We start from the raw sequence: 18,183 nt of genomic DNA on the forward strand, positions 1-18,183 counted from the left end.
CTGATGAATCAGTAAAACTGCAAAGTGCTTATAAAAGCAAGCAATTTATCTATTCTCAAAAATCCTCTCTGTTCACAAGAAAAGATGGATTTTTATTCTATGTTATACTGCTTATTGTCTAGGTTACTGGCCACTGTTTCAGTCTGTCAGAGGTGGCCGGATGCCTAGACAGGGAGTATAGGGATTGTAAGTGCTTGAAGCTTGCCAGATTGCTGCATCCAGCCAGCTTCAGAACCCTTCAGCACCTCCAAAGCTGCATATGCAAAGCTGCCTGTGCTGTCAGTATTTGAGAGGACGACAGAGTTTTGATCAGCAGCTCGACCATGCCACCAGCCTGACCAGTCAATCGTCAGAAGCATACTGTCCACAGACAAGTAGAAAGATGGAATGCAGTGGCGCTCCTATGGTTTGATCTTGAGAACAACCGCTTGAAGTAATAAGATACATATTATTGGTCTATATTTATTGATGTTTCTCTTTAATCAGAATACATATCTTTATGATTTTCACTGTGAGTGTCTGTGCAAGTACAGATTAGCTCTCATTCAAATAGGTATTCAGACCCCCATACTCATTGCGTGAAACAGCGATGGGGGCATCGATGGGTTCAGCTGACAGTCTAATATGTATGGGGGTGCTTGCAGGCTGACTGCCAGGGGAGATGTCGATTGGGCATGTCCGATTTTGATCCATTTTGATCATGTTGTTGACAAGTCAGCCGGCGATATTTTCAAAGTAAACTCAGGAGCACTATGGAGAGTGAGTGCTCCTGTGTATGGAAAAGTTGGCTGAATGATAGTCATAAGCATTGTTTGGCCAACAGCCATCCGATGTGTACGGCAGTCTTTAGTCTTATAATTTAGAGATAACATAAGCTGTACAAATCAAACCGGTTCAGAATACATACTTATATTGCAAAAGTATGAAAAATGTTCCTTGATATTGCTGCATACTCAGCTTATAGTTTACTAAGAAATATGTATAAATTGTGATAATGTTAATTCACTGCAAATTTTACAATACAACATCAAAAATCACATGAAATTCAATGAAAAATGCCATCCACCACAGCACTAAATACTCACTGTTTACGGTACCTGCTAGTGCATTTATATTATTCAATCCCACGGTGGCCCCAGCCAGCCCCTGTAGAGTGCCTAGAGAGGTTAAAGAATTCATGGCGGCTCCAGCTGAGGGGTTCGCAGTTGATCCAGCCACTGGAAGAAAAAAAGAACATTTAAAGACATTCCAAAATGCAAAGTATAAGGGTTATCTTTTTAATATGAATGTATTGGATGGACTGTGTTTAGCATTATTGTTTCATTTTTGCAAAACGTTTAAACCATTTAAGACTTAGTAAGGTACTGTATGTGATATTCTAGAATGGAATGTGTTAAACCGAGAACTGCCAGAAGTGTCTGTAATTCTGGCCAGGATTCATTGTACAAAACATATTGTACATGAAATCAAACCGCAAAACATTTGAACAAACCGAAATGAGAATCTGTGAAAGAGAGGTGCTTGCACAGCAGAAAAATGTAATATCATAATAAAGCAAGGCTCCCTTCTGACAACATGAATCCAGAGGTACCGTTCACAGAGAATATGAAGCTAGAGCCAGGCACTTGTTTCATCTTCCAGTTCTTATCATTGTCTTGCCCTTCAAGCATCATAAAAGGAAGACATTAATAGATCTACCCCTATCTACTCTGGAAGATGATTTTTTTCCCTTGCTTCCTAGCAAAATCTTGGTGAGTGAAACCTGCTTTTTAGAAATTGTGAATAAAATGTAAAATATATCTTTTTATATTTAAAACCTGGTTTCCATTATAATAGTACAATTTAATTTTTGCACAAAGGATAGCTGACATGAATGGGATTGCTAACACTGTGATATCAGACACATGCCGCAAAACATAGCACATAAATGACAAAAAAATATTTTCTTTATTAACAAAAATGACTTAATTTGTTTTATTGCCAACTCTCTTGAAAGCTGGTGTTGGAAGCAGAAAATTGCTGATTCGAAACCTATTCATTAACATAGGATTTTCATTGAGGTCAGAGTCTCCTCAATGCATTTTCCCAAATGGGAGATATCAAGGCACAGTCATCAAGCTAATGTCATAGACATAGGGTAGCTGTCAAATCAAATCAAAAATCAATCAAATCAAATTTATTATCACCAAGTACATATTACATATATACAAGGAATTCTTTGTGGCAAAGAGGCAACATAATATATAACAACAGATACAATAAGTAACATCTAACAAGACAGATACAGTATATAGTCTACACATGACGATTTAATTGTTGAACAGAGAGTGGATAGAAGCTGTTCATATGGCGGTTGGTGCTGCATTTGGGGACTCTGAAGCGACGTCCTGAAGGGAGTAGTTGGAAGGAGGAGTGTCCCGGGTGAGAGGGATCGGATGAAATTTTCAATGCGTGGGATCGAATACTCTTATCATAAAGATCCTGGATTTTAGGCAGGGGGGAACCTATAATTCTCTCTGCTGTTCTGAAAGTCCTTTGTAAGCGGAGTTTGTCATGCGCAGTGGCTCCCCCATACCAGACTATCAGAGAGGAACAAATCACAGATCTGATGACAGCATTAAAGAATAAGATCAGCAGATTCTTAGACAAACCATATCTTTTCAGCTGACGCAGGAAGAACATCCTCTGTTGTGCTTTTCTTATAACAGCATCCACGTTTTTCCCCCATTTAAGATCATGAGAGATGATAACACCAAGGATCTCATATAAATCAGTGGGTTAAGAGAATAAATAAATTTTTCTTTGGAAATAAGAGGCGCCATTGGTGAAAAGAACCTGTTAATGGAGGGTAAGAGGAAATCATGTCTGGGTTGCAGTCACCTAATGTCTATGGTTTATAAAATGCAAAAATTATTTGACAAGAGATCAATTGTAACTATTTCCAATCTTACTTTTTTAGATTAAGCTTAATACAAGCTCTGATCTATCATTGTGGATAAAGGTGGAAATGACCATGTTAATAATTCTGAATAATTGTGGTATGTGTAAAGATCCTTCATATATCCTCAAATTAAGTAATATTATTATTAGTAGTGGTAGTATTTGTTGAAGTACATGATAGCTGCTGGCTTGCGATGGAGGACTGTGTTGAGTAGACAGCAGATGGTGTTGTTGGAGTTTGGTTTGTTAATACTACACTGTTTGATGATGGGTTTCTTTAAGTTAGTTCTAGCAATGTAATCTTCTATGTTGTTGTCATGAAGAAAATTGTTGTTCTGTGTCACAAGTAAAATAGTACATTCCCTGACAATGTCTGAATGGTAAATGAGTCTGCTGAAAGCTGAAATACACAACACTATTTCCATAAGTTTCTGATATCACATGTAACAAGTTTTGAGCTATGATCATGCCTACACACTCACAGGGGTAACAGAGAGGCAAAGAACTACCAAAGAGAAGCTTCACCTGTAACCAACTGGTCCCTCTGTAGACTAGAAAGGATCCGATCCAGAAATATATACACCTCTTCGGACTTGGCTCTCTAAAAGGCCATTGTGAGGTTTCTTGTACCTCCTGAGGAGCCAGAAAGGTGGCCACAATACAAATCCAACAAAGGTAGAAGAAAGCGCGTAGGGAGACACGAGAACCCAGAGTGAAATATAAAACACATTCACAAAGGATAGACAGAGTTAAATAAGGAGAACCAAAAAAACAAAAAGAATAAATGAAACCTTCCAGATCCCCAAATGTGGAGAAGGATTACCTGACAAAGTAAACCCCCAGCTGAGGAGCTGGAACTCAAAACACCAATCTATATGGAAGTAAAGCCAGCAAGTGAGGTAAGTGAAAGGTGAACATATAAAACCCATCTCAAAATGTGATAATACAGAGCCAAAAGGGAAAATGGAAAACACCTGGAGAGAAGCCAACCAAGAAACCAAAGCCAATACCATCAGCATGTGGAGAAAGACAAAAAAGACTGTAGCCCAGTAGCAAAAAGTCACCGGAACAAATCCTGAAACCGAACCATGGCACTATGATAATTTCAAGAATCTGGCGCTGAAAACTGAATTTTGCTTTGCAGGATTCTAATGATATCTATTCTAACTGTTCTGTAGTAGCCAATCACATTTTTAGGCTATTTTCACACCTGCATTTTGAGTTCCATTTCTCTGTTTGGTTTTGGGAACACACAAGTGCATTTCATATGGAAAAAGATCCATTGCAAACTGAAGCGAAACAGACCAACTGAGGATAATCGGATCTGTCCATTTTCAGTTTGGTTTTTTAACAAAACATAAAGTGCTGCTTGAACAATTGAACAATTTTGTAAGTCAACTAAAGCAAACTAATGGAGACTGTGGGTGACTATCAGTAACCATGAACTTTTCAGTGTGAGGACCTAGAAGCCAAATCCACAGATCTCAGTTTAATGTTTGAGATTCAGTTTGGAATTGAGTGTTGGTATTTTTCATTACATTTCAGAAATATGTCATTGGTCTTTTTCAACTTATCCAATCAATATGGAAATCAGGAACTGATGGTTGGGAAACATAACTCCATGTCTTCATAAACACTACATTAGATCAGGTGCCACAATTCTAAATCCTAATTTATATGTAATGAATTGAACAGTTATCCTCTATACTTCTCCCAGTGGTGGAATTTAAAGCCCTTTGGGCCCCAATGCAAACTGTGTAGCAGGGCCTCATCTAAAATTGTACCGTTGACTTCTCCCCATGCTTTTTCCACTGTACTACTACTGTTTTGCCAGTTTTATTGTTAAATGTTAAAAAAAATCAATAAAAATATATTAAAATGGTCAGAGTTTCATATTATTGATGCTAAGCCAAGAAAGATGGAAAATGTCCAGCCTGAAAAAAAGTAATCAGAAAAGAAAAAAGAAGCAGCTTTGCTAGTGCTTAACATTTATGCTATAAAGAAAACCCCGGTTACTTGTAACAATGAATGGAATGGCAGGGACATCAATATTATCAGTCCACAAGAATGAGAGAAATGAAATATAGAGTATGTAAAATAAAGAACTAATCTGCTGTGAGGCATTCTGTAAGAAAACACTTTATCCCTTAGGTTGGCACCGATGTGGTGTTGTCTACCACAGAGTAACCTACATATGTCGGTGCAGTCAAAGAGTTTTCAATGCTGTGCGGATGCGAGATATAATGACAATGCTCCAGCAGCTTATCTCTGCATGTCTTTATTTGATATTTATTGTGCGTCTTGTCCCACTGACACACTACGATTGGACAATGGCAGAACTTTTAAATTGCATTTCTTCAGCAGCTCCCAAGACACTAGTGAACACGTAAATAACTATTGAAATGCGCCTGCTACGAATTGCTTGGCGTAGTAGCGTATTTCAGGCATGCCACAAAAGGCCCAGATTGTGCCCCCTATCATGTGTGACTACTAAGGATTCCAATATTTATTCATGGCAATTTTTACTAACGTCTCTGCTAATAATGATAGTGGAATACAAGTAATAAAATATTTATTTTTTTCTAATGTTTTTGTCATGCAGAGGAACATTACAATGTGGTTGTTAAATTGTCATTTATCGTGCATTATATATCATCAGAAAAATGTGTCTGAATGCAAATGTATATAAAATGATCTAACAAAATTAATCCTGGCAAACAGTGACTTATATCTACATAATGAAAAGGCTTATCTTATGCCACAGAAGCGTATCTCATTTAAAGCAAAGCGAAACGTATGTTATATAGATAGATAAAATAAGTGACATAATCACATAAATAGTGACAAAATATATACTAAATTTTAGTTACATCAACAAAAAACACACTTAGGGGACCTGCCTTGAGTGTGTTAAAGTTTAATTAATAAATCAAATGGTAAAACTGGAGAGACAAAAAGCGCAAACAGGGTCTTATCTGATAACCAAGTGGTATAAGATATTATAGGTACGTTCACCGGATGGGGTTGTGACAGCCACAACTTCTATAGAAGCATGTAAAGGTTGCAGCAGAACCACCAATAAGATACATAGGAAAAAATTAGGAATATGGTGGTTCAGAGTCCGCGCTGCCCAAGGTTCAAAGATACGATCACAAACAAAGGTGAAACATGAATGCAGTTTATTTTGTAAAGTTTCAAGTTGTTCAAACCTCTTCATCAGGACCAAACAACAATAATTGATTGTGGTGTGTGATCGTATCTTTGAACTTTGGGCAGCGCAAACTCTGAACCACCATACTCCTCATTTATTGCAAAATTTAATTAATGTATTTTATGGATTAAGCTACATCTATGCCAGAGCTGCCTTTCCACAAAAAGACTCAGGCCCCTGGTTATTATGACTGGCAATGTACACATCAGTCTTAAAGGAAGGGGTGAAATGGATTAAGACACGCACATCACTTAATGAAACAGATGCACCCTACAAGTGGCCTCCCTGCACCTTGCTTGAAATCATATTTCTGGCAAAAAGTAAGCCAAGTCTAGTCATGAATTTGACCAGGCAATAATATTACGCATTGTCAAGCCCATGCTCTGCTCACTTTGGCAGAGCTGGATAGAATTGTCTTGAAAATGTCAAAATTCACAACATTTTTGTGCAATTTCATATTGCCTTTACAAAGTGTGTCACGCCAGTCTTCTGGTGTAAACACTTTGCTGTATCAGCCCCATTATGTTCTATGTTGACTGTTGAAAATTATATTGGAGCCAATCAAGTACCTAATGCTGGATGATAACCAGTGACTATAAGATTTATGAGTACTTCGGGGGTTTGTTAACAGTTGTCTGACAAATGAGAGGTACTATCTGCCATGTGTCCTTGCAATAGAATAGTTATCCTGTTTTACCTTTTTTGTATTTTACTGCCACTATTGCTAGTCCCCAACATTGGGTTCAGTTGCTCTATTGGAACTGCATGCTCACTTTAGCGCATATCAAAGCCCCAATTTACATTTTCTTATTCAGATCAGGAGGCTGTAACATTACTTCTTGGTAGAGTATTGTGGACTACTTGTGATTTTATCTTTATGTTAGGATACCATGCTGTACAGATATATTCTTTTTCTTGTGTCACCTTGCCAAATTGTATTTTGTCAGCATTTTTATTTTTGACGGGTGATTAATTATAGACCTGTCACAATGATTTTGTAATGTAATGTAAAGGCATGGCTTACATTGATTCATTGATACCTTTGTTGAAGAAATAAACTTTTTGGTTCTTTAATCACCATTTAAAGTTTTATGCTAATTAGATTTCAGTGCACAGGGGCCGGACTGTGCACTGGGTCTTCTCCTCCCTGTCTGTGATTCCCCAACCACTCTGCTTTGACTGATCTGTGAATTGTCCTGCCTCTTCTGAAATCTCAACAGTGACCTGTCAGTCACAGACCGGAGGCAGTGGGGTCGGCGACGCAGACATGGAGGAGACGATCCATTACACAGTCCGGCCCCTGTGCACCAAAATCTGATTGGAAGAAAACTACAAATGGTGATTAAAATAGAATCACAAAGCGGATTTTCTCACCCAAGGTATTAATTTAATCTGTGACACAGTGCCATTACAACTGTCTTTAATTTAAACTACAAAATGATGCTGACAGGTTTTCTTTCATAAAGATTACTGCGGTTTGTACACTTACCGGCAAGAACATTTTTGACCAGGTTTATGACAATCCTAATTAATAATGTAATATCCACCAATTCAGGTCACTCATGTAACAACAAAGATACATGGTTCCAGGTAACAGCTTTTTTATTATTATGAGGGAGCTTTTTAAGATTTCTGAAAACGTACAATAGGTAAGCAAAGTGTATAGCTATTTGCTTTAAATATTTAGTATTTAACCAAGGAACATACATTTCCAATTATACTGGAATTTAATATTTGAAAGATTTAATGACCAGGTCAGGCCTACATACTGTAAATGCCTCATGTTTTTGGATTATGCTTGATTCAAATCTTTCCATTCACGCCTTAGCATGTACAATGTTGCACCTGCAACTCATAAAGAACAAAACAAAAAAAAGAAACCTTAAGACTCTGCCCTTGAAACAGCAAACGCTGTTATTGTTGATCTAATATATTCTCATCTTGATTAATGTAACTCATTGATAAACTGTCCTCCCTTCTGTAAATTCTGCCCTATACAACCTATTCCGAATTCAGCCACCAGGATCAAATTTTTGTCACGCACCAATGCTTCCACCTTGTGCCAGCCGCTTACCCATCCGCTATGCAATACAACTTATGACTCTAAGCCACTGTGCTGCAATGCCCTCCATCTCGTCCCTCATCTCATGCTACCATAGTACCGATGCTCTCCATTTTGCTAAGACTAACATGAGCCATAATCCAAATCCCCTATTCTTATCTGTAAGACTGTTCTTGAGCTGTACAGATTCTGAAATGAGCAAACACAGGCTCACTTCTGGGAAACCCTAAACTAAGGAGGAACAGTACCTTAGACGTGCATAAATAATACTGAAAGATGGCAAATAATCTTAACTATATTCAATGTTATATAGCCGTATAGTCAATGCATTCTGCATTTTAAGGAACAAACTAGTAAGGAACACACTAGCAGGATCTACCTTTTGTGTTCTGCCCACACGTTTACTAAACTGAAGACTGAACAAGAGATTTGTACTGTAGGTTGATGCTAAGTGAGGAAATGTACGTGGTGTAATCTGTATTTACCTATTGGAGCAATAAACACGCTCCAAAATCTAAAGGGCATAATTGCAACCTTTGGAATAGATCTGACACATTAACGCAGTTCCAATAAAAAAAATTGGGAAAAAGATGTTTGAACTAGCAGGGGAGAAGAACAAGGGCAAAACGTAAAAAAAGGAAGCCATGGATGTAAGGAAAGAACATGATGAAATTGGAAAGAGAGAGCTAGCAAAGGTATCATTAGAACAAAATAGGTTAATGGGAATGAGTGCTGTTAAAAGCATTGCCCAAGGGCTTTTCTTTCAGATACCAAGAGGAAAATATTATCTTATAACTCAAGTATAAAAAAATTGAAAAGAACAAAGTGAAGTGGAAAGAGTGGATGTGAATGTTATAAAATGTGCTTTGCTTCATATTTTAACTGTTCCTTCTGCTTAATGTACTTTTAGAGCAGTGGGTGATAAATATGTACATGGTTAATGCACTTTTCCTAAATTTAGACACAAGTAGAGCAATATAGCAAAATGCTGCAAGCTCAGGTAGAGACAGCTATAAAAGCACATAGTATTAATAGGTATTAATAGTGAGCCATATAAAATGAAAGAACTAGGCTTCGAGAAAAAAGAGCATATTATGCATGAGTTTTAGAAATATTCCATTCATGAGAAATATATTTAAATTTTAAACATATTCTAATATATCACTTATCACTCCATATCAAGAGACAAGTATGGTCCTAAATTAGACTCATATGTGATTTCAATATAAGATTTTTAAGCCCTTTATTCTTTTATTTATAACTTCCAGGCATATAGTTTTGATTGAACGTTCCTAACTGATATTTGCAGACTCCAGAGCAGAAACGCTCTCTTGTTCAGCTATGAACTTTTTTTTTGTAAATTAACCTGTGGTTTGCCTTAATACAGCTGTTCGAGACAAATGTATGCCTCTGAAATTCTTCAAAAATATTCAGGTTCTTCTGAATCCATTTTTTTGCGATCTGCTTCTTGCAAGTTTAGCAAAATAGCAGCCGCCTGTCTGTCACTATGATGGATTGTATGGGCCACTAATCGGTTGCACCAAAGCTGCCCGCTGACCGATGCTTTACATGTCCTCTTTCTTCAGTCATGTTCATTCACCAGCATCATAAAAGCCTTTAATGAAATGATGCGTGTCAGGACATCATGATGTCATGGTGATGTGCCTCGTTAGAGGTCAAGTCAGCCCCTTGAGCAATGTACGTCATGATGTCGCATTGCGATCAGCACCAACACACTAACTAGGCTTCGACTGATGTGAATCGTTATGTCTGTAGCCTACTAAATGCCAAAAGCCTCAGCCAAAGTGAATGGGCAAAGGACCAGTTGAGAGAAGGACTGAATGCGGGTCTGTGGCAGAAGAGGTACAGGTGAATGATGAGTTATTGCCCCGACCCCATGTTTATTATGCTCTGGGATCTGTAGTTAGGAATAACTTTAATGTGAGTCAAATTTTCTGGCAAAATTCAAGCAATATGACAAATTCAAATTTCATCTGATTTGTTCATTACTTTATATATTAAAGCAAATTTTACATAGTTACATAGTTTTGAAGGCTGAAGGAAGACCTTATGTCCATCTAGTTCAGCCTATTTTTAGTGCAGCTGTTATGCATTGTTGATCCTGGGGAAGGAAAAAACCTACAGAGTAGCAGCCAATTTTCTCCATAGGGAAAAAAGTTCCTTCCCCTAAGCTGGGTCAACCATCTACCTATAATATTATGTTATTCGTAACCTTCTATACTGTTACTCACAAGAAAAGCATCCATTCCTTTCTTAAATTCATTCAGTGAGTTGGCCATCACCACTTCCTCAGGAAGAGAATTCCAGAGCCTCACTGCTCTTACTGTGAAGAACCCTCTTCTATGCTGGTGCAGAAATTGTCTTTCCTCCAAACAAAGAGAATGCCCCCTTGTTCTTGTCACAGTCCTTGGTACAAACAGTTCATTGGAGAGATCTCTGTATTGCCCTCTGATATACTAGTACATATATATTAGGTCTCCCCTAAGTCTTCTCTTTTCTAGAGTAAATAGACCTAATTTTGATAACCTTTCTGGGTATTGTAGTGAACCAACTCCATTTATCATTTTAGTAGCCCACCTTTGAACCCTTTCAAGTTCAGTAATGTCTTTCTTGAGCACCGGCGTCCAAAATTGCACACAATACTCCAAGTGTGGTCTGACGAGTGATTTGTACAGAGGGAGAATTATGTTTTCACCTCGTGTCCCCAGACGTCTTCTAATGCATCCCATGACCCTATTTGCTTTGGTGGCAGCTGCCTGACACTGGGCACTCCAATTTAGCTTCGTATTGACTAAGATGCCGAAGTCTTTTTCCATGTCTGATTTCCCCAGCAGTTTCCCTTTTAGTAAGTAATTGTAGCATCTGTTTCTCCTTCCCATGTGCATAACCTTACACTTATCTGTGTTAAACCTCATTTGCCATTTTTCAGCCCAATTCTCCAATTTACTCAAATCTGTCTGTAGTTGCAAACTGTCCTCCTTTGTGTTAACTACCTTACATAGTTTTGTATCATCTGCAAATACTGATATTTTACTGTGTAAGCCATCCACTAGATCATTAATAAACATATTAAACAGTAGGGGGCCCAATACAGAACCCTGTGGTACCCCACTAGTAATCCTTGCCCAATCTGAGTATGCCCCATTAATAACCACTCTTTGTTTTCTATCACTAAGCCAGCTACCTATCCATCTACACACATTTTCCCCTAGCCCAGGTTTTCTCATCTTACTTATCAATCTTTTATGTGGGACAGTGTCAAATGCTATAGAGAAGTCGAGATAAATGACATCCAATGATTCTCCTTGGTCCATTTGAGAGCTTACATCCTCATAGAAGCTGATCAGGTTAGTTTGACAGGAGCGATCCTTCATAAATCCATGTTGATATGGAGTTAAACATTTATTAACATTGAGATATTCCTTAATGGTATCCCTTAGAAACCCTTCAAAAATTTTACCCACAACAGATGTTAAGCTTACCGGCCTATAGTTTCCAGGTTCCCTTTTACACCCCTTTTTGAATATTGCTACCACATTTGCTTGCCGCCAATCAAAAGGAACAGACCCTGTTTCTATAGAGTCTTTAAATATAAGGAATAGAGGCCTGTCTACCACATTACATAACTCCCTTAATACCTGAGGGTAAATGCCATCAGGGCCTGGTGATTTGTCAATTTTAATCTTACTAAGGCGGTTCTGCACTTCTTCCTGGGTTAGGCAGGTAATACTTAATGGGGAGTTTACATTATCACTCTGCATTTCCCCTGGCAAATTCTTTTCCTGTGTGAACACTGTTGAGGAAAAAGTATTTAAAACGTTTGCTTTTCCCACATCGCTCTCTATGATTTCACCCTCATTGTTCTTTAAAGGGCCGACACCATCAATTTTAATCATTTTACTGTTTATATAATTAAAGAATAGTTTGGGGTTTGTTTTACTTTCCTTAGCAATTAGTCTCTCAGTTTCCACTTTTGCTAAATGTATTTGCTTTTTACACATTTTATTTTTTTCTCTATAACTTTTTAATGCTTCTTCATTGCCTTCTTGTTTTAGTTTCTTAAATGCCTTGTTCTTGTTATTTATTGCCCTTTTTACATCCTTATTTAGCCACATTGGTGTTCTCCTGTTTCTCATCAGATTTCACAATACAGACTGCAGACATTTATAAATATACCTCCTAGACCTGACAATAATGCTGTATTTGAAATAAATCATGTCGGATTGACAGTATAATCCTTTATGACAGTTAAACTCAATCTCTGCCCACCTACCCTGACTGACAGCTCCCCATTGTCCCTCCTACTGCTGAGATCTCACTGTTTAGTACCAGCTGCAGCTGTCAGTCAGGGTGGGTGGAGACTGACTTCTATATTAGTAAAGATTTTTGAACAAATTATTAAACATTATGTATGCAAGTACTTGGATAGGAATCCAGTAATTTACCAGAGTCAGCATGGGTTTGTAACTAATAAGTCTTGTCAGACTAATCTAATTTTCTTCTATGACAGAATCACTGACTGGGTGGATCAGGGAAATGCTGTAGATATAGTATATATTAACTTCAGCAAAGCAATTGACAAGTATCTCACACCATCCTTACTGAAAAAAAAATGACCATCTATGGAATGGACAAGGCAACTGTCAGGTGGATTAATAACTGGCTTAGTGATTGGACCCAAAGAGTGGTAATAAATGGCTGCACATCCAGTTGGAAGAATGTTTCAAGTGGGGTACCCAGGGCTCTGTCTTGGGCCCTGTGTTGTCGAACATCTTTTGTCAGTGACATAGATGAAAGAATTGAGTGTAAACTGATTAAATATGGTGATGACACAAAGCTAGGAGGGATAGATAATACTAGAGAAGAGAGAGAGGATTCAAAAAGATCTAAACAAACTGGAACTGTGGGCTGCAAATAAAATGTATTTTAACAGTGAGAAATGCAAAGTACTACATCTGGGCAAGTAAAATGATAAAAGCATATACATAATGGGAGAAATAGGGCTAAGCAACAGCACATGTGAAAAAGACTTGAGTATACGAATAGATCACAGACTGTACATGAGTCAACAGTGTGATGTAGCAGCAAAAAAGGCAAACAGAATTTTGGGATGTATTAACAGAAGCATAGAGTCTCGATCATGTGAAATAATTATGCCTCCTTGGTCAGGCCTCATCTGGAACACTGAGTGCAGTTCTGGGCATCACATTAAAAAAAAAAAATGAACAAACTGGAGCAAGTTCATAAGAAAAGTTTTCAGATTGGTGACCGGTCTGTAAACAATGTCCTATGAGGAATGGTTAGAGGATCTGGAAATGCTTAGCTTGTAAAAAAGAAGACTGATAGGAGACTTAATAGCTGTCTTAAATATCTCAAGTGCTGTCACACTGTAGAGTGATCAGCTTTATTCTCATTTTGCACAAGGGCAGACAAGAAGCAATGGGATGAAACTGAATGGGAAGAGATACAGGTACGATATTAGAAAAAGCTTTTTGACAGTGAGGGTGATCAATGAGTGAAAAAGTCTACCACGAGAGGTGGTGAGTTCTTCGAAAGAAGTCTTTAAACAGAGGTTGAACATTTTTCTGGGATGATTTGGTGAATCCCATTGAGCAGGGGGTTGGATCAGATGACCTAGGAGAAGAGGTCCCTTCCAACTATACCATTCTATGATGCTATGAGACTGAACATACTCAAACTCATCAGATAGATTTTTCGATAGCTGTATTGAATGCCCAGTATAATCTTAATACTGGGATTATACAGTCATACTGACTTTCATTTTCAGTGTAAGAATACCAGTCTCATCAGATCTAGGAGATATATTTAAAAATGTATACCGTTTGTGTTGTGATATCTGGTGACAGATCTGCTTTAAGAAGCTGTCATTTACAATGAATGTTCCCTTTAAGAATGTATCCTTTTAGACGTGAACTGCTGTGATAAAACCAGAGGTTTCCAAAGTAGCCTTTAATTTGGAAGAACATGTAGTGTGTTATATTATTTCACAAAACAATAACTGTTTCACCATATGCAACACACTTGCTAGTTGTTTCCTCTCCTATTCCCAGACATAAGACAATGAAATAACTGTGATTTACTGCATTGAAAGCGCTACAACATCCATTTTTAAACCAATGTACGATATGAATGCACATGGAAATAGAGAGAAATAATTAAGTGATGACTGAGGTATCATCATTGTTAGATAATCACAACCCCAGGGCATTAGAAATGCCAAGTGCTCCCTGTCCCATGAGGACTAATTATTCTTACAAACCACACCTCCTAATTTGAATCTGCTCTTTAAGAATTTGTTTTCTTTGGTGAGAGAGGAAGGAAGGGTGGATTATGATTTAAGAGAGAAAGAAGAAGCTTTTTATAATGTCTGGGATACATTTTTATGAGGAAATAAATGTGACCAGCAGAAAATAGGAAATAAAGATCTCTTACAAATCACACAACACTCACTGAAAGATGTTACATAAATTCCTCTGTACTTCTTCCAAGATTAGCCTGTACACATGAACAATAATCAGCACTTCACTTACAACCTTTACTTTTATCTTGTTTGTCAGCAGTTATACTAATCTTCTAGCAGCGATGGGTGATGTACAATTCTATGATGGATACATTTTTTCGAGATATTATTCTAAGAGTGTACTGAGCAGTCAAGTGGACAGTCCTAATCAATGACTGACAGTCTTCTCTGCATGTCAATCAATGATAAGAACCGCCCTCTTAACTCCTAAGCCTAGAATGAGCAGGTTGTTCTAGTTCTATTTAATAAAAAATGGATATGTAAAGGTATTGCTGGATTTGTCTTTGAAAGAGCTATATGCACATATAAATAGTTTTTTTGTGTGAAATCCTACTGATAGATTCCTTTTAAGGAGTTAGGGTCTAAGAAGTAAGGTTTCTCCTTGCGGAGAGTGACATGCCAGCTGTGGCTTGTCAAGGTAAGGAGACTTATTCGCTGTGCAATGCTCCTCTGGGAAAATAATATGCAAATTGCCTCTTCAGAAAGAAAGAGGACTTTTACTCTACAGCCCCACCTATTGGTAGTAGCGATCCTACAAGTCACAATCAACCCTTTAACGAGTCTTGTAGTATGACTTAGGATACAAGCCAAATCAGAATCTCAATTTGCAGACACGGTGTTTCGAGCTGTTGGCTCTCGTCAGTGCAAAGTATGAGATCTGATTTGGCAAGGTGAGAGGCTCTGGACTAGGGTCTAAGAAGTAAGGTTTCTCCTTGCGGAGAGTGACATGCCAGCTGTGGCTTGTCAAGGTAAGGAGACTTATTCGCCGTGCAATGCTCCTCTGGGAAAATAAGGAAAATAAGTAAGGAGAAACCTTACTTCTTAGACCCTAGTCCAGAGCCTCTCACCTTGCCAAATCAGATCTCATACTTTGCACTGACGAGAGCCAACAGCTCGAAACACCGTGTCTGCAAATTGAGATTCTGATTTGGCTTGTATCCTAAGTCATACTACAAGACTCGTTAAAGGGTTGATTGTGACTTGTAGGATCGCTACTACCAATAGGTGGCACTGTAGAGTAAAAGTCCTCTTTCTTTCTGAAGAGGCAATTTGCATATTATTTTCCCAGAGGAGCATTGCACGGCGAATAAGTCTCCTTACCTTGACAAGCCACAGCTGGCATGTCACTCTCCGCAAGGAGAAACCTTACTTCTTAGACCCTAGTCCAGAGCCTCTCACCTTGCCAAATCAGATCTCATACTTTGCACTGACGAGAGCCAACAGCTCGAAACACCGTGTCTGCAAATTGAGATTCTGATTTGGCTTGTATCCTAAGTCATACTACAAGACTCGTTAAAGGGTTGATTGTGACTTGTAGGATCGCTACTACCAATAGGTGGCGCTTTAGAGTAAAAGTCCTCTTTCTTTCTGAAGAGGCAATTTGCATATTATTTTCCCAGAGGAGCATTGCACGGCGAATAAGTCTCCTTACCTTGACAAGCCACAGCTGGCATGTCACTCTCTGCAAGGAGAAACCTTACTTCTTAGACCCTAGTCCAGAGCCTCTCACCTTGCCAAATCAGATCTCATACTTTGCACTGACGAGAGCCAACAGCTCGAAACACCGTGTCTGCAAATTGAGATTCTGATTTGGCTTGTATCCTAAGTCATACTACAAGACTCGTTAAAGGGTTGATTGTGACTTGTAGGATCGCTACTACCAATAGGTGGCGCTGTAGAGTAAAAGTCCTCTTTCTTTCTGAAGAGGCAATTTGCATTTTAAGGAGTTAATGATTAGTGGACCTTATTTCCATGTATAAGTGGATAATAAGTATAATCAGTCAACAATGCTGCTTAAGGCCATGACTCAGAACACTCAAAATTTCAAGAACTTTCAAAATATCATCCAACATAATAAATCATTACTGATATGTCGCAGTAGCATAACATAATGTCTAGTACATATACTAGCACCTTTTCATAGTAAAAATTGACGTTTCAATAAAGTGTAGCAACATTAGTTTTAGTAATTTGTGCATAAAGCTGATGGACCTGACAATCATTGATCAACAGATGAACAGATGGGCTTTCTCAGATAGAAATTGGTTCTTTAGGGTCTCCAGATAAACAGAGGTGTTTTTTCGTTTCATTTAGAGGTGGGCTCTCTTGGGTCTCAAAATAAACACATGGGCTTTCTCAGTTGGAGATGGACTCTCTAGGGTGCCCGGATGAATGGGCAGACTTTCCCAGTTGGTGATGGGTCACTATTGCTATCTATCTGTTTTCTAGAAGAGAGATTATTAGCCACATAGAAAAAAGGAGAAAAAAAGGATCCATAGGCTGGATATAAATAAAATTCACTTTTTATTTTATTCCATTAAAAAGGAAAAAAGTAATGTCCAGACAGATTAGAAGGAATCCAAGATTCTAGAATGCTGGATTCCTTTTAATCTGTCTGGACAACACTTTTTTCTTTTTAATGGAATAAAATAAAAAGTGAATTTTATTTATATCCAGCCTATGGATCCTTTTTTCTCTCCTTTATTCTAAATGTATCCGATGGTCAACGGACTTGGATCCTGGCTGCACTATTACGAATCAACCATCTATACATCACACAGTGAGGCTTATTTCCTAATTTCTATTTTTTCTCTCCTTTTGATATTAGCCACATAGTGGTTCATATACATGTTCTGTAAAGTCACTTTGGCTGGAAGCAGCCATACACCCATCCCTGAATTATGTACTCACAACTAGTAAGTAAAATATTAAGTCGTTCTGTCCACAAAGGAATTGCAGCATATCTTAAGCATCTTTACATGACTTGAATATACTGATCAGTGTCACCGGAGCCATGAACTTTTCCTTTATCAAAGTCATGATTTTAACAACATTTAAATTCATAGGAACAGTGCTGAAGAGACACCAAATACTTACAATAAGGATAGTTACAGCAATGATGATTTTAAGACCAATTATACAGGGCTGCAATGATCCAAAACATTTTGCAGATGTAGATACGTTCATTAAGCTGAATAATTTATGGACTTAATGGGAGAAAAGCAGAAGGACGGGAACATGAAGCCATCTGAATAAAATGATCACTCTTCTTTAAAATTTTAAATACCTCATAAAGTACATTCTCCCATATTTAAATGTTCTATATGGATGTGCATTTCTCATGAGAAAATTTATAAGTGCTTTCATGTACATTTCAAATGGGCAGTAATAGTTCACAAATGCAGTGTATGAACCTCAATTCATAACTCTGTTTCTACCTAGCAGCAAAAAATAAAATATTAGCTCATATAGTACTTAAGTAAGTTGGGTTTGGGGAAAGGCTAAGATGTATTGCAGTATCAGTGTGGAATGTGCCATATAGAAAGATTTGCCAGTGCTATAGAAAGACTTGCCAGTGCTACAGACCATGGCACATATCAATCTCAGGTAGGGTTGTGTCTTAGCTTA

At 37.9% G+C, this 18,183-nt stretch overlaps 1 protein-coding gene across 28 annotated transcripts in view; it reads right to left on the reverse strand.

The window, feature by feature from the left end:
- Window positions 1-18,183, reverse strand: part of CELF2 (CUGBP Elav-like family member 2) — a 654,777-nt gene that overhangs the window by 18,008 nt on the left and 618,586 nt on the right. For 18 of the 28 annotated variants that reach the window (XM_073589008.1, XM_073589004.1, XM_073588996.1 and 15 more), the window contains one exon: window positions 1,086-1,217. In XM_073589008.1, the coding sequence (XP_073445109.1) occupies window positions 1,086-1,217 (132 nt within the window). The remainder of the gene's footprint in view (window positions 1-1,085; window positions 1,218-18,183) is intronic. The other 10 variants (XM_073589015.1, XM_073589012.1, XM_073589020.1 and 7 more) reach the window with 1 other exon arrangement.

Source organism: Dendrobates tinctorius, unplaced genomic scaffold (assembly GCF_039654945.1).
Source record: "Dendrobates tinctorius isolate UK_male_01 unplaced genomic scaffold, ASM3965494v1 ptg000105l, whole genome shotgun sequence".
In the NCBI taxonomy this organism is placed as follows: domain Eukaryota; kingdom Metazoa; phylum Chordata; class Amphibia; order Anura; family Dendrobatidae; genus Dendrobates; species Dendrobates tinctorius.